The sequence below is a fragment of the Carassius carassius genome, chromosome 5, assembly GCF_963082965.1.
Source record: "Carassius carassius chromosome 5, fCarCar2.1, whole genome shotgun sequence".
NCBI classification, from domain to species: Eukaryota; Metazoa; Chordata; class Actinopteri; order Cypriniformes; family Cyprinidae; genus Carassius; species Carassius carassius.
In genome coordinates, this window is record NC_081759.1 from 31,433,369 (window position 1) to 31,458,029 (window position 24,661).

At 36.7% G+C, this 24,661-nt stretch overlaps 2 protein-coding genes across 10 annotated transcripts; one reads left to right on the plus strand and one right to left on the minus strand.

The window, feature by feature from the left end:
* The first annotated feature begins 12,467 nt into the window (after positions 1-12,467).
* On the plus strand, positions 12,468-16,423 carry ntmt1 (N-terminal Xaa-Pro-Lys N-methyltransferase 1). 3 transcript variants are annotated; one of them, XM_059550612.1, is made up of 4 exons: positions 12,468-12,621; positions 14,294-14,468; positions 15,028-15,280; positions 15,435-16,423. In XM_059550612.1, the coding sequence occupies exons 2-4, from the start codon at positions 14,307-14,309 to the stop codon at positions 15,689-15,691; spliced, it is 672 nt and encodes a 223-aa protein (XP_059406595.1). In that variant the 5' UTR covers positions 12,468-12,621; positions 14,294-14,306; the 3' UTR covers positions 15,692-16,423. The 3 variants fall into 3 exon arrangements, with proteins under 3 accessions (XP_059406595.1, XP_059406594.1, XP_059406596.1); XM_059550611.1 differs by lacking the exon at positions 12,468-12,621 and adding an exon at positions 13,202-13,360; XM_059550613.1 differs by lacking the exon at positions 12,468-12,621 and adding an exon at positions 13,417-13,534.
* Positions 16,424-16,888: 465 nt separating this feature from the next.
* ndor1 (NADPH dependent diflavin oxidoreductase 1) lies at positions 16,889-23,200 on the minus strand. 7 transcript variants are annotated; one of them, XM_059550621.1, is made up of 15 exons: positions 23,054-23,200; positions 22,625-22,766; positions 22,035-22,112; positions 21,847-21,944; positions 21,552-21,650; positions 20,393-20,494; positions 20,106-20,294; positions 19,888-20,015; positions 19,544-19,758; positions 19,263-19,370; positions 18,324-18,438; positions 18,079-18,225; positions 17,694-17,812; positions 17,478-17,572; positions 16,889-17,308 (listed from the first exon to the last, which is right to left on the minus strand). In XM_059550621.1, exons 2-15 carry the CDS (start codon positions 22,757-22,759, stop codon positions 17,164-17,166), a joined length of 1,773 nt encoding a protein of 590 aa, XP_059406604.1. In that variant the 5' UTR covers positions 22,760-22,766; positions 23,054-23,200; the 3' UTR covers positions 16,889-17,163. The 7 variants fall into 7 exon arrangements, with proteins under 7 accessions (XP_059406604.1, XP_059406603.1, XP_059406602.1 ...); XM_059550620.1 differs by having other exon boundaries at positions 19,544-19,761; XM_059550619.1 differs by having other exon boundaries at positions 19,888-20,036.
* Between the last annotated feature and the right edge of the window lie 1,461 nt (positions 23,201-24,661).

Here is a 24,661-nt window from a genome sequence, read left to right on the forward strand (position 1 = left end):
CTACCTCAGTAGTTATAACCTAGTTCTGTTCTATCTTTATGCACATTTTGATTAAACAAATAAGCAAAAGAGAGATTATTTATTTATTATTATTATATATTTTTTTAACACAATAATATCCTGCCTCCTTATTTGGTGCATTTGCTCCATTTCCTGGAAGTGCTTCCTTACTTGTGACGCACTTCCTGATGGTTTCTGTGCAATAGGGGGAAACGGTGGGTGGAGGAGAGAACTCATGGAAGGAGATGACTGTTTTCCTGATTCACATTTTCAGATTCCTTCACTATTATGTGGAAGGAAAAAGAAGTTAATCTCAGAACAATAGGTGACATGAAGAAGAGATGCTGAACCTCATGGAGACTCCAGCTCGTATATATAACATTGCATGCTGTTTTTAGTGTATATTTCTGGATTCTGACCTTCCTTTTTATTATGGAGCTTAAAATCGTAAGAACATATTTAAGATAGCTCATCTTGTTTTGAGTACACCCAAAAATGAAAATTCTGATGTTGTTTCAAACCTGTATAAAAGAAGATACTTTGAAGAATCCTGGTAAGCAAACTGTTTTGGTTTCCATTGACTTCAATTTTATGGTCAAAAAATACAATGGGAGTCAATGGGGCCTGATGCTGTTTGGTAACAAACATTCATAAAAATATTTTATTTTGCATTTCAAAGAAGAAATAAAGTCATACTGGTTTGGATTAACATGAGGGTGAATAAATGATTACAGGATTTTAAGGTTTGGTTGAACTATCCCACAGCACAGAACAAAATCACATATCAAGATCAGCAAATTGATTTTGCCATTGATATATTTGCACTATGAATAAGTTATTCATAGTGCAAATATGGGTTCATAGGGTTTTCTACAATACAAAAAAATGCAGTTATTCAGAATAACTGCATTTTTTTGTATTGTAGAAAACCCTCTCTTTCATTGAATGCTGGAGGTCATTTCACAGTGAAGAGCTCCCGTTTTCACGTAGATCACCAGTTATGTCATCTGTTGTGAAGGACGAATACCATTTCTCTCATAAAACAGAGAGGTAATTTCTCCAGTCGGTGCTCGTAAGCCATTTATTTTATAGAGCTGCATGTATTATGGTTAATCTTTACTCTTGGTTAGCCATGAGACCAGCTCCACTCTCTGGAACGTGGGTTATTGGACTACCATACTGGAATTTAGGGGTCTAATGGACTTTACACCGAACACACACACACACACACACACACACACAAAGAGGCTAAACCAGAACCAGGTGACATGTGGTAGGTTCCAGGAAGGACTCTTTTTTTCCGTTTGGGAGAGCAAGTGGGGGATCCCAATAATGTAAACATTCCTTTCACCTCACCATCTCGCTCTCGCCATGACCCTAAAACACCCTCCCCGCCACATCCCACAGCCACGCACACCGTGAAGACCCTTATCGCTCCACACTCCCCCTGAAGCCGGGCTGCACTGCTACCCCCGTGCTGCAGAGCCCTGACAGGCGCATGAAAAGGCGGGGGCTGGGAGGCATTTGGGGCTGGGGGTGCTGAGGGGGTTGGAAAGGAGGAGGAGGTGGAGGGGTTCCATTTAAATTCCTGCTTTGTTCCCGTGTTCTCCACCAACCCCCTTTACTGTTCCCATTTCTTCGTTTTCTCCTCCTGGAGCTTCGTTTCCCAACCTAGAGAGATCAGAAGAGAGTAAGATCGTATGGAGCGCTGAGAGCGGGAGGGCTGAGGGTTAATTGAGCTGAGGTTACTGTTTGACTCCAAAATATAACTTCGATATTCTATGAATGGTGAAGTTGTCAGTTTAGTACAAAAACTAAATGAAAACAGCATTTTTATGAATTTAACAAAAATAAAAACATTGATTTATGACTATAAATTTTTTATTGTTTATCTTATGTTCACCAAGGCTTCATTTATTTCACCAAAAAGCTGTAATAATTTAAATAATACCATTTAAAATAACTTTTTTAATGTCTGTATATTTTAAAATGTAATTTATTCCTGTAATGGTAAAGCTGAATTTTCAGTAGCCATTACTTCAGTCTTCAGTGTCACATGATCCTTCACAAATCATTATAATATGCCAATTTCCTGCTCAAGAAAAGAAGATTCCTTTTATTATAAATGTTGAAAATAGTTGTGCTTCTTAATATGTTTGGGAAACCATCATACAACTTTTTTAGATTTCTTTAATGAATGTATTCAAAAGAACAGCATTTATGTGTTACATTTGTAACATTACTTTTGATCAATTTAATGCATGCATTAAAAAAAAAAACTTTTCAATAGTAGTGTGTATAAAAACCCCCCTTCATTAAATGTGAAACTTTAACTATTAAACACTAAACAGGATTAAATAAATAAAATGGAAAGACAAACTGAAAATAAAATGGAAGTAATAAATCCATTTTAAATGATAGTAATCCTGAAAGCTGTTTAAGGGTCACAATTAAACAGGATCACATATATCCCCTTTTAAAAGTCAATATTAGAAAAATATTGAAAAGCTAGAATCTATTTCTTTGAGGCAAGAAGAAAAGTAAACTATTTCTTAGATGTAAAATTATCTTTTTATTTGTGCAACCTCAATCTGAACCCTGACATACATGAACAGACAACTGTTTTCCCACAGAATTGTGGGTTTGGTGACCAAACAGCAGAAGCAGAATAAATGAGCCAACAACGTTGTTGCCAAGCACAGAATCCCCCCGTTTCCTGACTGAATCACCTCAGTGTGCATGTTAGACCATTTTTTGTTGTAAAGTTGTAATTTGAGCAAGAGTCATTGACACTTCAATTAATGACCCAATCTGAAGTCAAGTCCTTTTCAAGATGCCTTACTAGTGTTGTTGATATGAGAAAGCAAAGCAATGCAGTCTGGGAACTTGAGCCAGATACTCTAGCCTGACCTGTTTGTCAAGCTACCTTTAGAATGTTAGTTCAATGTTCTGTCCACATGCTGATGCTCATGTGAATGAAAGAATGAAATTGAGTCATGTGGTGGCCTCTGTCCTAAAAGTACACAGTGCTACAAAATGAGTCTAAATCACTTAAAAACAACTTTTATATATATATATATATATGGATATGTTATAATTTTAAGGAATTTAAAATTCAAGTTGGCGTCATTGTAATATTTGCATACTGTATTGATATTTGTTCCACAGAAATATTAAGTAGCGTTAACATTTTCAAAATGAGAAACAATAACAACAAATGTTTATTGAGGGGCAATTCGGCATATTACAATTATTTGAATTTTTTTTTTTAATAAATATATAAATCTAATTTGGAGGGGAAAAATACCTTAAACAAGTCTTGAACAATAATGTATTCCATTCAGAATTGTATTGGTCTTTCTTTCTTGTGTCCGTTAAATGATTTATGGCCACATTTACACCATATAGATGGTATTTGTGTGCATGTTGATACTCAGATGATACTTAGCCGAAAGAACACAAGACACGTCATTGCAAGTGTAATGACACGGCAACTTTTTTACATAGAGCCAAAGCTTTAAACTAGGGATGCACCGGTTGACCGGCCATAAATCGGAAATTTTCGTTTTTGGTAATAAATCGGTTTTTGGTCTTTTTTTCGGCAGATTTTTCCGGAAGTACGCCCGCGTGCACAGACTACATCGTAATCGTTCGCTATGTCATTTGTGTGGAAGTATTTCGAAATCTGTGTGCAGGACATGGGCAGCCGTTCAGCACTGGAAATGCAGAGCTTCATGTCTGAGGCACCAATTGGAGGCACAGATAACAGGAAGCGATCAGCCGCTGGTGTACTGCCGCACAAATAAAAGCCTTTCCTGCGCGCACTGAAGCTGCGCGAGCATATAATGTACCGGTCCGCGCCCTGAACACGAGTAGACCGTGAAGAGATGTTCAGATCAACTTCTCGCGAGCTGGATGAGAAACGAAACGGACTAAACTGTGACAAAACTGAAATGTTTTTTTTTGTAAAGCAGAACTTGCATACACGATTGGAAAAGCCAGAAGTAAACGTCAGTTTATTTTTATTTTACCTTAAAATTTACATAGACTTAATTTTATTTAAATTCACCTGCTGTAGCACACTGCAAAAAAGTGTTTCATTCATCCAATTAAAACATTTTAGGGTAATGATTCACATTTATAATCTTTTACTTGAGAAAATAGTTATTTATTTTTCATTGGCTCAATTAAAAAATATATACATTGTGAATCATTACCCTAATTATTTTTTTAACTGGATGAATGAAACAGTTTGCATCTTTGTTTTATTCGCACCAACATTATTTGATTTTAACATTTTGGAATAATGTATTTATATAGCATACTTTTATTTAGTCTCACTGGTAAATACCTTTTTTAAATTTATTTAAAACCAAATTTAAAAATTAAAACAAATACTGAATGCTGATTAAGAAACATCTTATTGAATGTGTGTTGATTGTGTTGTTTGGACTGTAGAACTATGCAGTTATTGCCTTTAATTTCACATGGTTACAGTTAATCATTTCATTTAATGCCAGTTCTATGTAGTTTCAACACAATTCAAATACAAAAGCTAAATGCTGATGAAACATCTATGTTTGTATTGAATGTAGGCTACTTACTGTGCAGTTACTGCCATTAATTTCAGATGGTTACGGTTGTTTCCAATAGCCAAAAGCCAGTTTGGCCTATTAAATAACAAATAAAAATCTTGTTTATGCACACTTTCCTTCTTTCTTGTTTGTTGCTTAAAGATTAAAAAAAATCGGAAATCGGTATCGGAATCGGCCGGTTTGCTTGTAAAAAATCGGTATCAGAATCGGCCATGAAAAATCATGATCGTCCATCCCTACTTTAAACCCAAACTCACCTATTTATGCTGCATTACAATTTCTGGCATTTCCTTCAGGAATTGCAATTAAATAATTCTATTTATTATATACTTATATATATTAGTATCCGTCACAATTGCATCATGCACTGGCTGCAAATACAGTGTTGAAGTGTGTGTCAGTATTTGAATGCAAATATTGTTTTGTGTGTAATTTTCTGGGATTATTGTGTTACCAATATGACTCGTTCTTAATTTATTTTTCCCCTCACTGCACCAATTACATCTGCATTTATCCCTCAGCTCTCGCTCTCTCTCTCTCTCTCTCTCTCTCTCTCTCTCTCTCTCTCTCTCACACTCTGGTTTTCCTTTAAATTATAACTAGTTTGTGCAGCTGACTGCAGAATTGATGCAGCTGAGAGAAAGGAGGCGAAGATGAGAAATAAAAAGAGAGCAATGGAAAAGAAAGAATCACCCGTGTGTGAGAAAAGAACAACAAGGGAGAATGAGAGTGAGAGAGAGTAGAGGGAAGGCAGTGGATGGGAAAGAAAACAGATTTTAAAAGAGTGATAGCAAGGCAAAGGAAGAGAAGAAGTTAACCAATCAGAGAGCCACTGTCAAGAGAGAGAACTGATCAAAACCACGGAAGCCTGGTTCTTGGAAACAAAGGACTGCCAACGTAAAAACTCGAAAGAATGTATGGAACGAAAAGGGTTGTATGGCAAAAGTGAGAGCCAGGGAATGAACGAGGAAGAGGGGAACAAATGAAAAAGAGTAGGAATCAGCAGAAGAGGCTTTTGCGGTCCCAAAGCTGAGGGGGAGGAGGAGGGTAAGAGAGAGGCAGGTTGGGGATGGGAAGGCAAGATCAATAACTAATTTCAGTGCTGAGCCTCAGTCGGACTGTTTTCCAATAAGCCCTGGACATAACGAGTTAGCTTGAATAGCTGTGCTGCAGCTATTGCTGCTTCTTTCTCTCTCTCTTCATCCATCCCCCCTCGCTCTACCCGCCTCATGTCTCTCAGGGCCCTGGTGCTTGTGATGGCTGGATCGATCCTCTGCACGCACACACTCAGGCATACAGGCCTGAGTTCTGCAACAGGATGCCAAGACATGTCACTGCTGCAGCCTTGCATGCTTGGTTGAGTGTGTGTGTGTGTGTGTGTGTGTGTGTTATAATCATTTCCATCATGAATCATGGCATATCTAAGTAGGGTGACCAGATGACCATAATAATATAAAAAATAAAAAATGAGCAAGTATTTTTATCTTTTTTCAACAATGAATCAGTTCTTTATTGTGTGCATTTATAACAGTAGCAAAAATCAGTTCCTTCAAACTTTTTTTCTTCAAATGAATAAAAAAAAAAAAAAAGATTGTTTATGTGCATGTTGACATTTACTTTTAAAAATTTTTATTAAATATTTGAGGAATATTTAAGGTTTTATCAGGAAGCCTGGTCACTCTCTATCAGAAAAAGTTTATGTATATATTATATGTCGTAAACATTACAAATATTAACTATTTAAAGGCAAAAACTTTGCCAGGTCTGAAAATTCAGTGTTGGCATGCTGTTGAATCCACAGCTTCACTGCAAAATAAATAAAGTTTTAGCTGAGATGTCATCCTGCAGTCTGAACCGGGTCATCAATTTTTATTGTGACAGTAGTCCTTTTCAAATACTTAAGTTTTCTTGTAAAATATTACTAATAAATGCTTGTTTGGCAATGAAAATAACCAAATACCGACATGACATGTATTTTCCCTGTTAATAGTTCCACAATCATGCCATGTGTGTTTTCCATCAGTTGTTTAGAATCACAACTACTGATGCCAGTTTCACAAATGAATCTCTCTTTTGTTCAGATGGGTTTGCAAAAAGGTCTGAAATTGTTTGTGCAGTTTGCAGTTTGATTCATTTGGGCAGTTCACTCACCCACTGAATCGTTTGAAGCTATTTCTCACAGAGTAATGGGATACTTTATAAGACAGGATACAGAAGAACGCTGGATATGGTGGATATTTACTTATAATGCATTTCTGAAGAAACAAAACTTGCAATCATCTATCGTTTGAATCTGCAATTAATCAGTGGTCTTTACTTTTACTGCAGGTAAAAACAACATATATCCATAACAGTTTAAAAAGTACAAAATTATGGGGATGTTATGAAGTAAAGAAGACGATGAATAGACCACACATCCTTGTATTGCTTAACTGCTTCTGCCAGTTTGATCAGAAGAGTTAACCCTTTTAATCAGTATAGTCTCGCTGAATCATTGAATTGCTCAAAAGCTGTTGGTTTACTCAAAGCTGTTTTTTATTTATCATGTCCAACTCCAAATCAGTTTTTACAAGTTAAAGTGTTTGTTGTTTTGGGAGGAACTGTAAAAAGTGGCCTCCTTGCATAATTGTTCCTGGTTATGTCTGTGCATAGCCTATATATGAGTCTGTATGTAGGTTGCACTTTATCTTACAGTACGTGTACTAACATGTACTTAGAGTGTACTTACAGTGTATTTATCTAAGAAAGTTCTGGTAATACAAGGTAACTACATGGGGTAGGGTTAGGTTTAGGGGTAGGTTCAGGGTTAGTACCTAGTTATTACATAGTTATTGTAATTACTATAATAAGTACATAGAATGTACATGAGGAACAGGACTGTAAAATAAAGTGCTACCATCTTTTGTCCCATCTTCATGAGTTCCTCTAGCAATAGAACAATGAAACTTGAGAATATTTTCTCCTCAACATTAAAATGTATATTTTATTAAATCATTTCTAAAACAAAATATGACAATATAAACAATAAAATGTAATTCCACATTTAACAGTGTTAGAGGCTCTTGTGATCTGCAATGTTTAATTCACCTTTGCTGGCAACAGAAAATGAACATTTACAGTGACAGCAAAACACTTCACTCGCATCGTTGAAAGCGCATTTTCATTTGGGCATTTCTCCAGCTTAGCTAGCGAGCTAAATTGAGAAGCTGCTTGCGCTGTAGGACTGCAGCGAACAGCGGCGAGCATGTAAAGTTATTGTTATGGCAGCCAGATACATTGCAAAGTGATTTGCGAAAAGACATTCTAGAATTGAAAGTATCAGCAAATCAACTTTCAATTGCAAAAAAACAGCTATTGAGAAGAACAAACTATACCAGAGACGGTAGCTAGAAGGACACTGAAGAGACATCATTTTAGGCGAATGCGTCTAGCATGTGAAATCAGGACACATTACCATTTTTAAAGAATTGTGGGGACAAAGCTTTTCCCTAGATGTCGCCAAGCCTACATGGTTATACAGAAGTTGATTATGATTTTAATCAAATAATTAGCACTATAAACACATGTCTTTCCTAGCCAAGAGAGAAAAAAATGAAGTAAGTAACTGAAATAAAAATAAAGGTTGTCCACTCACTGGGTCACAACACATTTGCAAGGCTTCTGAGGATTTCTGAAGGATCATGTGACACTGAAGACTAAAGTAATGGCTGCTAAAAAATAAAGATTTGTCATCTCAGGAATAAATTAAATTTTAAAATGAATTAAAAATAGAAAAATGTATTTTAAACAACATTTCACAATAATGCTGTTTTTACTGTTTGGCTGTACTGCACTAGATGGTGCTGCTCTACAGTGTGTTTACAATGGTCATTGAAACTATAATTCAATGTAATTCAAATGCATGGTTTTGGAAAAAACACTGTTCTGCTGTATTGTCTCAAGAGTTTACTCGAGACATTTACTTAACATGTACTTGTTCCAAGTGAGAAGCACAATTCAGAAATTATGTCATAGAAACAGTTTAAACATTTAAGACCTAGTCTGGCTTGTTTCATCTGAGATCTGGATTAATAACAACAGTCTGGTAACAAAGGGGAACAGGATTCCATTCTATTTATTTTCCTACTTTTATATATATATATATATATATATTTCTTGCTTTCCCCTCTCTTTCTTCTCTCTTTTTATACTCATTTAGTCTCTCTCCCTCTATCTCTTACATTCTTATCACTCTTTCTCTCTCCCGCTCTCTGTACTGCTTGCATTGGTGATAGGGAGCTTGCATATGTGAAATATTAATAAGAAAATGGCTTATGCATTTTTAACTTTGTGCCAGCCAGACGTAGTCTCAGAGAAGTGCAAATTCTCCTCCAGTCCAGGTGTGGAGCTCCTGTGCAACTACCTAGTTTGTAACTAATAACCTGACCAAACTGCTTTCATCTTTGATAATATGTTTTGTCTTAAATTCAAACCATTTAATAATCCCAAACTCAGTCCTTCACATTTTTTATATATGAATTAAATGCTAACTCTGCGATCATGATTATAAACAAAAAATGTCTCCAGAGCAAGTTTATGACAAGATTTAGCTCACTTGTAGGGTTTTTTCCAGAAATCTCAGCTAAATGAAGCCACCCACACAGGACACTTCTATCCTCTCAGTAACCTTTTAGTATTCTCTCTTTCTCTCTCTGTTTCTAGGTCAGGGATTTGGCAGAGAGGCAGTAGTGAGCGTGTGCTCTGCACCGCTGTCCACTTCAATCTACCCATCTCTGCTGATCTCACAAAAAATAGATACAGAGAGAGAGAGCTGTTGGCGGTGATGGGGGTGTCAGAGGCTCACATGGGGAAAACAGAAAAAGAAGAGGGAAATCAGAGGCAAAAAGGCAGAAAGAGGAAAAGGCAGTTAGCATGGCAAGCATAGCATGGGATACAGGCGTGTAGCTGGGCTGTGTGACATTCAATCCTGTTTTGTTCCATAAACACACATACTTACACTGTTCTCAAAATGCGAGGCATCACTGCTGCACTGTGAAACCAGAAACCACATCAGATCTCAGACCTTCAAAGACAGAACTAATCCTGTTCTCACCCAAACCTGATTGTAGTTCAGTCATTAAGCATTCAGCTCGACGCCCTGCAGAGCTCTGGCTTCGATTAAGAGCCTAGTGATGACTGGTTGAAGTTTGCTGCTGATATATTGCTGATATATAAACAACTTTTTATTTACTATAACAACTGTAAACAAGATTATAATACAATATAATATAATATGAACATGAAAAATGTAGTCATCCATTTTAAGCAGTCGTTATTAAAAATGTTCATAGTAATTCATAAATTGAATATATTTGCCAAATGCCATGATTGACCAATCAGAATCTAGTATTCAAGACAGCTGTGTAAATAATAGCACTTTAAAGCTACCTGATGGCTACTGCTTCTAAAACAAACATAATACTCAATTTGTACAGAGGCGTTCAGTACAAAAATATTCAAAGAAGCAAACATACATGACTTTACACTCCTAATTTTATTTATTTATTTATTTATTGCTAAAAAAAAGTGTTATTGTTGTCTTCTTCTTCAGGAGATACCTCAATCCGGCCTCTCTTTTCATCTGTGGATTCTACCTTTTTTTTCTATCACAATACAGGTGCTGTCATCCAAACTACCATGATGTAATCCAGCTGTAATCCTAAACATCAAAGAACCACACAGCTGTCATGTGTCACAAGCACACACACACACACACACACACACACACGCGCGCGCGCGCGCGCACACACACACACTCTCTCTCTCTCTTCAAAGACTTTTGCAATGTGTGTTTGACTAAAATTTGCTCTCGACTTATTTTTTTTAGAAAAATGTTGTTCATTGTTAAAACACTGTTAATGATATTGTAACATTTCTTAGTTAGCTTGGATGTTTTTGCCTTTTGGCTCTGTGACAGACATTCTGGCCATATGGTTCAGCTTGAATCAGGCATAAGACCTCCTTGTGACCTTTCAGAGTGTATAAACACAAACATTTGCATACACACATGCACAAACACAATCATATGACTTTTTAGCCAATGGCATTCAGGAACACAGCAGTTTAACTTGTATTTTATGTTATTAAGTACACAAACAAATTAACTCATAGCAGCTTGTATCATTATGTTAACAAGCTTGTGCTATTATATGCATTATTTACACAAATACACATTGTTATTATATACAAACGTTCAGTATTGTTGTTTACAGCATTGTATTTATAATTATAACAGTAGCCATCTGCTGAATAAAATTGTTTTTAACAATGTTGCCATGCATTCTAAAGTATATAGATTGCTAATTATAGATTTATATAGATTTTAATTGTCTGACTAGGTTTAGCATGAAGAGTCCTCAGAGTTATCTAAGGTAAGAGCTGTAGAGAGACATTTCAGTCATATTTCCACTATCTTTAACACAGTTCTGTGAGCGTCTACAGATTATCTACTTTTAATGAAGTGTCAACCTATTGTAACAATGAACATAATTTTACATATACATTTTCATAGTATTGTATTCAATAAAACGTACTTCAGGCTAGTAAGTTTTATCCGAAATACCGTTGTTAGTCAGTTTCATTGACTGTGTTTTGAGCTCTGACCACTGTGTGGCATTGCGTTTATTAGTTTACTTGAGAGGGCTACAGAGCCTGTCGGGCCTATGTTTAAATATACAAATAAATAAATATATTGATTAATTGAGTGAGTGGTTGATTAAATAACTGAATTAATAAAAGTATGAATGACTGACTGAATGAAGGAAGGAATGATTTTAACCTTAGGCTGTCGTACTTAGCTTGATTATAGTACAACAGGGCCATCACGTGGCAACTTTATTTAATGCACTAATTAATTAGTGTTTTTTTTTTTAAATACTTACACAGGGTCGTTTTATTACAGTTATCATATACACATGAATTCTACACATTCAAAAAAAATATTTTTGTAATAATAACATAACACTTTATATCAATTTTCATTATTTGACACCAACAACATGACAAAAATCTACATTGTCCTACAAATGACCTAAACACACTTAGGAAACTTCTGCAGGAGACATTTCACTTCTTTCTTTGCTTACCTTTTGCTCAAGTGTTTATAGTGTTTATAAATGTCCTTATATTGTCTAATTCTTTTTAAGGGATGCCGTATTTCCTTTCTTACATGAACTGAATGCCTTTATAGATGCATGTGTGTAAGTTTGTTCTGTGTGTAAGTACAAAACATTTATAGACTAATACATGTCTCTGAGTCAGGGAGAATGAAGGTCTGTGTGTCGAATGATAAAATGATTTTCCACCCTATATATATTTGTTGATTGAAATTAAGCTAAAATAAAATGAAAAATACAAATATTAAATGAAGAACTTGAAATTGATAAATAAAAATAAATAAGTAAGAATATTACAATTACAATTAAACCTGAAATGAAAATATTTTAAAACTAGTGCTGTCAAAATAACAGGTTTTGTTTACATAATATGTGTGTGTATATTATCAAACATATGCAGCAGTGCAAAAAAGAGGTTCATCTGAAAGGAGAAGTATGAAGAGGGCACAACGAGAAGGAGAGAGAGAGGACAACAGGCAGAGACAGGTGAGGAGAAGAGCCGGCCAGCTCTGCTGACTCAGGACATTACAAAAGTGTTGATTTCTGCTCCATTTCTCCAGCCTCTTTGTAATTCTAATGAGAGTGTTAAATGTGTTCGGAGCCAGAGAGGGAGTAGACAGAAGAAGAGAGCAGATCAGATTAAATATCGACTGACTTCAGGCTGTCCGATGTAGACAGCCAGTGTACTGACTCATCATCTGTATACCCTGCCAGCTCGGGTGAAGAGGAGAGAAAGAAAGAGGATGAGCAGACAGAGCCGGGAGAGAGGAGAGGAGGAGAGGAGTGACCCAGGGGAGAGTGAGGAGAGCAGCGAAACATTGGGCTTGTGAGGGAGGAGAGACCAGTAAACGAGACAGAAAGCATGCTGTCAGGTAATGAAGGAAGTGAAAATAAGAGATGGGATGAGAAGAAAGCAAAAGCAGCAGTGTCTGGATGGAATACAAAACAAATACAGGATTGAAACTAGGACCACTCAGATTAACATTTATTAAAGAGACCGGAGATCTCTGGGAAATGAAAGATAAATGATGTTTATAAAAGTATACCAGTATTACTATGCCAACATTTAGATCTTATACACAATGTGAAGATGAAATGATTGGTTTTGAAAATTTGGTTTTAAAATAGTTTTAAAATTTGACCCAATATAAAAAGTAACACCTACTGACTAACTAGTTACTCAACATATCGCTCTGAGAGCAAAGAAGGGACACAAACTATTCTTTCTTAAAATATATTTAAAACATTCTTTCTTTCTATTACAATTTTGGGTAAAACATCACTGTGTAAAAAGGACATTACAATTTCGGTCAATTTTACGTGCATTTGGAGGAAGAAGAAAACAACAACAACAACAACAGAAACATTTACTTGACGGTTTCTTAGCCGCGTGTAAGTTTAAGTGCGGCCGCAAGATGGAGACATTTAAAAAACAAAACACTGAAGGGAAACGCTGTAGTCAAATAAGGAAATGACGTGAGGTGTGCAGTGTTTCTAGTTTGGGAAGCCAGGGAGCTGGAAAAGCTTTCATGGGGCAGTTCTGCTACAGTTGTTCAGTTGTGACATGACCGATAGTAAGAAACGACAGTCAGCGAGGGCACGAAAGCAAAGGTACGTCAGTCTTCACTGTCTGAATTACTGTTAGGATATAAAGAGGTCAGAGAGAGACAGTGGAAGCGTGTGATTTCCATCTGCTCGTGTGTCAACACGTGGAACTTTTTGTCACCTCCAAATATAGCCGGGAGACAAGACACCATTAACCTCAGCACGGTAGCAGGAACACGCGTAAGAACTTTTTGGTCCAAGAAAATCCATCAAGTAATGCGAATGAAAGTTAACAGATGCAACTTTACCACAGTACTTTTTCCAAAAACTTTTACTTTGTACATAAACCTATTTTTTTTAATCTATCCAACAGACTAAAATATTAGTGAGTGTGGATATTGATATACATTGATATACCTATATTTATCCATGCTTGTATTTTATTAGAAGACTACATGTAGAGTCATTTGTCTGTCAGTCTGCTGTCAAGTGATTCTTCCTGACAGCTGAGTTTGAACAGCAGAGCTGCATTTGGTTCCAGGTGTCTGAATATGACACATGCTTCAGCTCTTTAGGTCTAATTCCAGGCTAAATATTTGGCTCTTGAACATTTCATTGAAATTATATATGACATTTATGTTAATATGATATAAAACGGTCTGTATTGTACAAATAGCACTGTACGGAAACTTTACTAATAGCAATTGATTATAACTATTTCATAATAATGCAACGGATTCATTGTATGAGATATTAATGCATTTAACACTGCACAGAAGCTTCATCTGAAGCAACAGAAAGATGCATTTATACAGACTTTTAATGCAGCAGAGAGTTTTAAATTTGAAGCAATGTATATAGAAACATGAAATAGAATTGAGAGTCTACCTGTAATATATATAGTCTTACATAAATGAAAATATGAAAAACTTAAAATTAAAAATTACTTTCTCATTCAGGTCTGTGGTAAAACTAACTAATTTTGATCTCTGTGGTCAGGAGTTGCACAAAGATGGAAGACTGTTTGATAGAAGACCAGACAACCTTTTACTCAAAGGCAGAACACTATTGGAAGGAAGTCCCGCCCACTGTGGATGGAATGCTGGGGGGTTATGGCAGCATTTCTAACATCGACATTAATGGCTCCAAAAAGTTTCTTCAAAAATTCCTTGGGGTGAGTAGTTCTAAAGTAATACTTCAATTCTGCAAGCACAAATTAAATTGATCAAAAGTCAAGAAAATAAAGACATTTATAAAGTTACAAAAGGTTTATATTTCAAATAAGTGCTGTTCTTTTGAACTGGTTTTTTATAAATATATATATTTTTTAAAGTATCACTGTTCTCACAAAAATGTTTTACAATATATAAAGAAAAAATAATAATAAAATGTATTAAAACAGAAAGCAGTTTTTAAATTGTAAAAACATTTAACAGTATTATAGTTTTGACTGCATCTTTATATATATCTCTCTGTGTGTGTGTGTGCGTGTGTGTGTGTGTGTGTATTATCAAACATATGAGACATTACCAAATGTTTGAACGTTAGTGTAAATATCTTTCGCAAGTCTACTATTCTGAATTCTAGTTCACTGTCAAGTCTTATGAACTGATTATTTGAAAGCAATATTATGAAACCGACTAACCTTTCCTGTAGATACTCAACTGTCACGTAACCACAAATGAAAGTTAATGAGAAACACACAATCACTTGGTTTTCTGTTTAACTCTAAGGAAGGCCAGGGTAAGACTGGGACAGGCTGTGCTCTGGACTGTGGCGCAGGAATCGGCCGTATCACCAAGCGCCTGCTGCTGCCCCTCTTCCGTACAGTGGACCTAGTGGACGTGACACAGGAGTTTCTGGATAAAGCTCGTTCCTACCTGGGTGAGGAGGCCAAGCGAGTGAAGAACTACTTCTGCTGTGGCCTACAAGACTTTCAGCCCCAGCCAGAACGCTACGATGTCATATGGATCCAGTGGGTGATTGGTAAGACATACAATTCATATTTCACCACATTATCTATTTAGATATTTCTATCAATTATCTAACTGATATTTCTATTTTCTTTCACTACATAATCTATGGCCAAATGTATCTTCTATTATATTTTGCAAACACAAATCACTCCATGTGTTTCTAGGTCACTTGACCGATGACCACCTGGTGGAATTCCTGAGGCGTTGCCAGAGCGGTCTGCGTCCAGATGGCCTGATTGTGGTGAAGGATAATGTTGCGTTTGAAGGTATAATACCTGATGATGTAGACAGCAGTGTGTGTCGGGACCTGAATGTACTACATCGCCTAGTATCCCGGGCCGGACTCAACATCATCTGTGAGGAGCAGCAGCAGAACTTCCCTGAGGAAATCTATCAGGTCCACACTCTAGCACTCAGATAGCTGTGAGCACTGAACGAGGAGGTTTTATGTGTTTGTTCAGAAGCCAATCACGTGAGAACAAGTTCAGATCAATTTTAGCTACACAAGAAGCTACGTGTTACTGCCAATGTGATCACTGTTTTAAACAAAAAAGGCACAAGACTTAAAGGTGACATTGGGATTTTAAGCAGGGGAGTTTTACTTGACCTCTAGAGTTTGTAATACAAACAGCTAGGGCTCATCGGTATTATGAATCTGAATGCAAAAGTGGCAAATGGTAGCTTTCCAGATATCCAAACAGTTTCACACTCCAGTTGATCCTCAGTCAGTTTGAAGTGTACAAGGTAGAAACAATCAAGAAAAAATGTTAACCATGCTGCACTGCTTTGTTTTTATGAATGGGTGTGCTGAAGACTTGAAAGGACAGTTGATCCAAAAATGAAGACGGTCATTTACCCTCATGTTGTTCCAAACCTGTATTACTTATTTTCCTCTAGTGGACATAAAAGATGATATTTTTAGAAATGTCTGGGTTTTTTTTTTTTTGGTCAGTGGTCACCAAATCTGCTCACCAACATTCTTCAAAATGTTGTTTGTCGTGTTCTACAAAGTCATGCAGGTTTGAAATGACATGATTGTGAGATTTGATGACAGAATTGTCATTTTGGGGTGAACTTTCCTATTTAAGACTGTTTGATCAGAGTTCAATTATGTGTCTGTGGCACTGAATGGTGTGTGTAAAACAGTTTATTAAAAAATGCTTATCTGAACCAAATGCTGTATTTTGCCTTGAATAAACTAATATTTTGAAACAGTGTTTGTATGGCAGTATTATTGTGTAGAACAATGGTTCTTAAATTTTTTTAGCTTGAAGGCCACTTGTTGTCCAACACAATATTCATGTCCCCCGTACATGCTATATTTGTAAGATAATCAAAGTATATCTGCTGTAATTATGACAAAGCTGCTTGTTTTAAAACTTTTTATTGATATATTTAATGACTTTAGTACTATTGTTTCAGAAAAAGTTGTCCATCTTGATATTTTTATATATTAATAATGTTTTCGAAATGTAAATGCTTTTAAGCCATCCCGTAACAGTCTGTGGAGGTCCTCTTGATTGAAAACCACTAATGCAGAATATACAGAATATAGAAGTGTGAGATGGATATATAGTTTGGTCACTATTTATTTTATGAAAAAAAAAAAGAACAACAGAGTCTTTATCCTTTGGTTTTATACAACATAACTGGAAAACAGGAAGCAGTAACTACCTACTTAAAAGCTAATATCAAATCAAATTCCTGGTTTACTGTGTGTTCATATTAACTTCAGTTACACTTACAGATCGCAGCTGTATTGTCAAAGGCAGTGGGGTACAACTCGGAAGAAGAAAGTGGTCAGACCCCAACTCTTAACATCATTTAATCTCAGTCCAGACTCACTTTCACACATGAGACTGTTGGATATTAAGGCTATGTTTAATAGAGAGATCAGGACCAGGTTTCACTTTGAAAGCGTTTTGCTTTCTCCATGGCATCCAGCATCTCCTGTGCCTGGTTTTCTGACATGCCACCCTCTTTCTGGAATACTTCTTTCAGTGCGTCACACACGCTCGCAGGCATCTGCTTGGCATTCCTGGGTGAAGAGGGTAGGGCAGCTCATTTCTATAATGCTCCTCATATATACAGTACTGTCATATTGCTCTATAACCAACCATACACGTAAGGGTTTGACATTCACTAACAACTGAAACGTTTTAGTAGATTGTTGTCGAATGCCTAACTTGATGTTAAAAAAGACTTACCCTGCTATATAAAAGAATGCATTCTTCTTTGCTATCAGATCCCATAAAAGTTTGCTTTGTTCCTTCACACGATGCTGAACATAGATTTTTTCCTCCTGTAAATGAATCATGTTAAAACATTTTCAGGGAAGTGTTCTTGGGACCTCCCCAGCACTGCACATTTTAGATCTTTGGCTTATTGGACAAACCTAAGCAGTATTCTTAAAGTTGTCTGACCTGATCTCTGGAGAAGGCTGTGACAAGGATCATCTGGCCCGCCTGCACCTTCTCCTCCCATTCTGATCCACAGTAGAAGTCTTTTGATTCAGACCGACAGCCAAAGAATAGCACATTAGCTGAAAAAGGAGACGCGACTTCAGTTAGAATGTATTATCACTTAACTGTTTTGTGTCATGACACGCATTCAGTCACTACTTCTGTATTATCATACTGTATTATAAAGCTATAATGAAAACAAATAGGCCCCATGTCTTGATTATTGCCATTCTGCACAAATAAAGCAGAATATATCAGACCTTAAGAGGAAAAGGCTCAAAATACAAGTTTGATCACTTTCAATTTTGTTCATTTCTGAAAAACTGCAAAATCCAGGAAAAATCACCCATCTTCCCCTGAGCAGCCCTCTCCTGTATGGCAGATCTGAAGGGAGCCACACCAGTCCCTGGTCCCACCATTATAACAGGGGTGTCCGGGTCCTGAGGGAAACTCAAACTTCCCTTCTTCACCCACAGTGGTACGTAAACATCTCCTAAACAACATTTAGGACACCAATAAAATGGAATGTACAGATTTCATATAATTTAATCATCTGAGTACATTACTTTCTTTCAGTTTGATCAGACCAACCTTTAGAGGGGTCCAGAGATGCCAGCCAGGAAGAGCAGAGGCCTTTACGTGGCTTAAAAAGCATGCTTTTATATTTCACCACAGCAACCAAAATCTGGATGCGGTTAGGGTGTTGCTGCGGCGGAAAAGGTCAAATCAGAAAGAGATATTTATATAAATATTATATTTACACCACTGTTCAAATATTTAGGGTTGATAATGTTTTTGAAAAAAAGTCTCTTATATTTTCTGTTTTTATATATTGTAAAATATATTTCTGTGAAAACAAAGCTGAATTTTCAGCAGCCACTGCAGTCTTCAGTGTCAGATAATCCTTTCAGAAATCATTCTAATATGCTAATTTGGTGCTTAAAAACACAAAACTGCTCCTCAATATTTTTGTGAAAACAACAATTCTTCTTTTTCAGAATTCTTCGATGAATAATTGGAAGTTCAAAAGAACTGATTTAAATTTTGTCACATTACAAATGTCTTTACTGTCACTTTTGATCAATTTGATGCACTCTTACTAAATAAAAATTAATAATAATAATTTATAAAAACAAAAGATCTTACTAACCCCAAGCATATGAACAGCAGTCTGTATAAATGTTTAACAAATATATATGCAAATAAATATTAGTACTGGCAAACGATTAATCGCATACAAGATAAAAGTTTTTTGTGTCTTGTGTATATTTATAAATCCACATACATACAGTATATCTACTGAAAATATCTATATTTATATTCATATAATTTATATTACAAAATGAATATATTTAATATATAAACAACATATTTTTCTGAAATACATGCATGTGTGTATTTATATATACATAATAAATATGCAGAGCACACATATATTATGTAAACAAAATCTTTTATTTCGGATGTGATATATATATAGATACATATATATAGATAGATAGATATAGATATATACATTAAAAAATTTACCAAGAGAGAAGAGGCAATAGAGAAGGAGCGAGGCTGAATTTCTGGAAAAAGATCCAACAAGTAGTCAATGCTCAACTGGGCTGTAGTGTGAGGGAAGTCTGCCAGTACCTGAGTTCACATTAGAAAGGGATTACACCACTTTTTTACACATAATAATAACCTTAAATAATTTGTTGGAACACAGCTCTTTCAAACTCCAGATGACAACAGATGTCAGTGTATGAGTCTATAGGCATTTCAAAAGAAAAGAAAGTTGTATTTAACATCAAGTGATCTCTGACCTCCAGGGCTGTTCGACGGGGTCGGTTGCAGTAGGAGTGAAGAGCATCCTGACCCTGAGCGGAACTGAACTCCAAAAGTTTATCACGCTCCAGCTCATTAGTGGCAAAAGTTGCCAACACCTCAAAGAAGGAACGGCGTGGAACAGCAGAAATGTCCAGGAACTGTTCCACCAGAAAGCGAACGGAGCAGGGCTGAGGAAGACGGGCAGGGACTGCTGCTGCAGGAACGAGAGGAACACAGAGTTTAAAAGGGAAGACTTACTTTCTGTTCAGAGGAATTCTGACATGTGGGTCTGGAACAACATGACAGAATGTTCATTTCTTTTTAGGGTGTCAAGTCTCACCCGTGCTGCTGTCAGTGGGAGTTAGTGTGAAGTATCTCTCTGGCTCAAGTTTCAATAGTTGACAGAACTGCTCTACATCCTCTGCAGCATTACAGGGTCTCATCATTACAACATCTCCTGCACTGTACCTGTCAGAGATAGACAAAAACCTTTTAATACTATTTTGTGATGGCATTTAATCTGTATGATTTGATTTGAAATATCTCATATATGCTCACTGTATGTTGGAGCCGGTGATATCGAACTCGATATGCCTGACATCCTGGAAGTGTGAAGGATGAGTCACTCTCTGATTGAACACAACTGGAGCTGGGAAAGGCTGCAGTGGGGTGGGAGGGGTCTGGAGATGCTCGGTCTGCTTGTCTGGGACTTCATCTAGGAAGTGGAAAACGTATCGGGGTGGAAGTCTGAAAAAGATAAGATTATCCATAAATATATGAATTGTTATCTATTTGAGTTCATTCATTTAATAAAACATTATTTGTAGATTAGTTGACAGACTTACTTTTCTTCCTCACGGAGTGGAGCGAGGCCAGCTGGAGGAGGGTAGAGAGACAGGGTTTTCTGCCAGAATGAAATCAACCAGGGGTCAATCACACCATCTGGCCTGAGGAGTAATTAAAAGACATAGATACATCAGCTGTACATGTAACACATATATTCATTATATATATGTTCTGTGACACTTTTTTCAGGATTATTTGATGAATAAACAGTGTATTTGCAAAATAAGAACAGTGTTTATTCAAAATAGAAATACTGTGTTACAGATGTACACTACTTTTCAAAAGTTTGGGGTTTGAACAGCACATGTTGATATCTGTGTTTAAACTAAAGTAATTTAAGCTTTGTCAGTTTAGAGCCAGAGGATGCGAGCTCGCGCACGCAGTGAGAAGATTTGTGCGTGCGCTCATCCGAAGCGCGCAAACCCGCACCTCAGAACGTGCGCAAATATAAGCGCTCTCTGAAGTATTGTGTTAAAATGGACAAATTCACACAAAAATTATTTCAAAATGCCCGTTTTGTTAGGCCTAAGTATCCTACAGCAGACATAGCTGGCTGAACGGAGGCCAACTGTATCAGTGCATTCTCTTAAAGTGACAGTTTTTATATTGATCGAAAAGCAACAACAAAGAAATCCCTCACTGCTCTTGATTCAAAAGCTTTTGTAACTTTAATAAAGAACAATCTTTAATTTATACAGTCAAATATGAGATGCTGTTTTACATTTGATTTCTTTATTCAATTTCTGTACCTAAAAACTAATGCTAGAGCTCCCAAAAAAAAATCACTGTTAATTTTATTTGTATCTTTTCCTCTATTGTATTTATTTGTGCTGTTGCTCATAGTTAGATCGATTTTTTTTTTTTAGTTTCTCCATAAACATAGCACATACCGAACCATACCGAACTCTATGACCGTGAAACAAACCAAACCATGAAAAACCTGAACCGTTCCATATACCGTTATATATATATATATATAAAGCATTTTCCCCATAATTAATACTTGTTTATTGGTGTTAACCGTGGGAGCCTATTAAATGTGGTTGCTAACCTCTTAAAATGCCTAATTATGTCAAGACTTACTTCCACATATTTTGAATTATAAGAGAAGGATAAACATAGACATTTAGTCAATATGTAAAGGGAATCTCTGCTCACCCCAGATCATGTTGATCATCAGCCAGTCCAACAGGCAGCAGCATATTAGCACCAAGCAGAGGCAAACGCTTATGGAGCTTCTTAGCAACAAAGTTAAACCTGAAGAGAGGCCCAAAACGGTCTCAGCGTTGTTTGTTGTGTAACATACAAACACCAGTGACATCAGTTCTAAAAGATTATTTACCCTTTCAGATTAATTGAAATAGAAAAAAAATGTGCAGATACAAAAAAAAAAAAAAAACATCCAAGGAAAAAGAAAGGCTTTGTAAGCAGCACATCTGCTCAGTCATCATACTTTGGATACGAGGAGTCTCCAAGGCCCAGCACAGCACAGTCAAGACGACAAAGAGAGTCAGCAGGCAAAGACTTCCTGAACAGGAATCTCCAGAATTTCTACATAAAGCAAATATAATATTTAAATATATGGAATGCATTATGTAATATAAAAGTTTGATGGCTAAATTATGTTGTTTATAATCTTACCTTCATATTGTCTGGAGGATCCCCTTGTCCTGTGGTGGCACAGACAAACACTACCAGAGACTCTGAGATCAGGTTTGCCTAACGAGTAGACATATTCAACCCAAAAATGAAAATTCTGTCATTAAGTACTCACCCTCATGTTATTCCAAACCCGTAAGACCTTTGTTCATTGTTGGAACACAAATTAAGATATTTTTGATGAAATCCGAGAGCTCTCTGACCCTCAAAAAGTATTCTTGTAACTTTGTAAAATTACAGTTGAACCACTGGTGTCACATTGACTGTTATACCAATCTCCTTACTGCGTTTCTGAACCTGGGAACATTTTAGTTGCTTTCAATGGAAGGTCAGAGAGCTCTCAAATTTCATAAAAAAATATCTGCATTTGTATTAAGGAAGGTCTTACGGGTTTGGAATGACATGAGGGTAAGTAATTAATGGCAGAATTTCCATTTTTGGGTAAACTATACCTTTAAAAGAGCTTATGGGTTTTAGCATTACTGTTAACCAATAAACCCCACACCCCAACACAGTGCAGATCTTCGCATGTCTGTGTATGACTGCAGACTGAATAGGTATCGTGTACTGACCACATTATAACTGTCCAGAGCTTCCACTCGGACTCTCATCCGCCTCCTCTGCGCCTGGCGGCCGATCCGCTCCGCGGTGTCCTGCGCTGAGCCCGTCTGACTCCCGTACAGAACCAGCAGAGCGTGCGCGCTCATGTTCTCACTGGAATCAGACAACTGATCAGAGGAGCAAATACATGCAGCAATGTTTAGTGTGGGTTCTTGAGCAATCAACGTCAGATAAAAACAGTACACTATAAAATACAATACTGAACAGAGCTTTTTATGAGACTGTATCAATAGTTAGTTGTAGAACAGACGAATGTAAAGGCATGTCAGTGGCAGCTTTGAGTCGCCCACCGTCTACGTGACGATTCACATGCAAAACCCTGCATCTAGTGTGATCTACGACACAGAAAATATTCCATCGTGTAAGACTGAGTGGCTTACCTACAGATATAAGCACTTTAAGTGATACCCTGACTTTCGTCAGGGTAATGTAGAATTTATGTAAAAAAATATAATGTAGAACAGACTTCAGCGGGACATCAGCATGTTGTCATGGAGCGCTTTACGGCAGAGTTCAGGTTCCATTCGATCCAACGTCATTTTACGACAGTTGTGTAATTCACTCACGACGCTGCAACCGGCTGCAACCATAGACATGTATAGAAAGGCTAGATAGCTTACCGGCGCTGAGAGCCAATGGGACCCGACGACGTCACACGGCGGCCATCTTAGGACAGGACCGCTCGTCCAGTTATAACATTAAAGTCTATTGTGCATGTAGTGCTGAAATAACTATATTTTGCTCAATTTTCAACCGATTTTCAAACGGCTTGGTGTGTCATAAACTTCAGGGATGCGGCTATTTAACTGCATACTTGTGAAAATTATAGCCACGGAGTTTATTAAGAAAATAGTATATTAAGTAGACTAGACAGGTAAAGTACTAGGTATACCCATACACACACAGTAATGATGTCAATATTTATAAGGTACATGAAACATGAAACCAACAAAGTAATCCAAATGTAAAGATGTTTTTAAGAAACCAAACCACTTGGAAATCATGTGTAACTCAAAGCTATGTTGAAACGAAAGACTAACCCTGCCTCTCCCACCAATTTACAATTGCTTGGTGACTCACTTACGACCTCTTCACTGCTAGCCAGCAAATAAATACAACCACATCCACAATATGACATTTAGACAAAAGATTAGGTTGTCAAGAAACGTTGTTGGTCTCAGGAAACCTGTTAATAATTGAAAATGTCGACTGTGGTATCACTTTAGAGTAGAGGGCAGCCATGAAACACACAGCTACGCTGCAATGTTAAGCGTTTCTCAAAACGTGAAGCTACAATTTAAACATCGGCATCAGCACAAATCATAGCCACGTTAATAAGGTTTGTAATAAACCAAACCGTTTGTAAATCCGTCAAGAATTCAGCAAGTTACGAGCATTTTAGTTGGCGTATGTCACTCACCTTCCGTCCACAGCAGCAGGGAGCAGCAGCGCAGTCTCCTGACCTAAGATGGCCGCCAAGTGACGACACAGCTGACTCCGCCTTGAGCCATCTAGCCTTTCTATACATGTCTATGGTCTATGCCTCTAACGGACGAATGATAGAGCTCAGCTGTGAAATGTCTTGCCAAGATCCGACTGGGATCAATTTTCTTAATTTAGCTAAGTTGGTTTTTAACTACAAAGAAATATATATATTTTTAAACATCCCCATTTGTGAAAAAATGTGTGGTAATTATGAGTGTTTGAAATATTAGGTTAAATAGTATGCAGTTTCTACAATATAAAGAATTTATATAAAGAATCTCTTCAACGTCCGTGTTTATATTTATAGTTTATATACAGATTACTCTAAAATACTATACTTCACTTTATAAGGCACACCTGTGGTGTAAATATAATAAAGATAAAATTAAAAAGTTCCAGGTAACTTTTCATAACGTGTTAAGATTTTTGCTTTAAGGGACAAGTGCAAGCAAGATGTTTTTCTAATAATGTACCCTAAGTAATTATATTTGTAGATTATTAAA

Bases quoted from the DNA above. Each gene is read 5' to 3' on its own strand.
- ntmt1 (XM_059550611.1), top strand. From the start codon at position 13,314: ATGACCGATAGTAAGAAACGACAGTCAGCGAGGGCACGAAAGCAAAG. The intron at 13,361-14,293 runs GTACGTCAGTCT...CTCTGTGGTCAG, and splicing joins GCGAGGGCACGAAAGCAAAG to GAGTTGCACAAAGATGGAAG. The intron at 14,469-15,027 runs GTGAGTAGTTCT...TTTAACTCTAAG, and splicing joins TTCTTCAAAAATTCCTTGGG to GAAGGCCAGGGTAAGACTGG.
- ndor1 (XM_059550614.1), bottom strand. From the start codon at position 22,759: ATGAGCGCGCACGCTCTGCTGGTTCTGTACGGGAGTCAGACGGGCTCA. The intron at 21,651-21,846 runs GTATGATGACTG...GCCTCTCTTCAG, and splicing joins GGAGACTCCTCGTATCCAAA to GTTTAACTTTGTTGCTAAGA. The intron at 18,226-18,323 runs GTTGGTCTGATC...AATGTTGTTTAG, and splicing joins ATCTCTGGACCCCTCTAAAG to GAGATGTTTACGTACCACTG.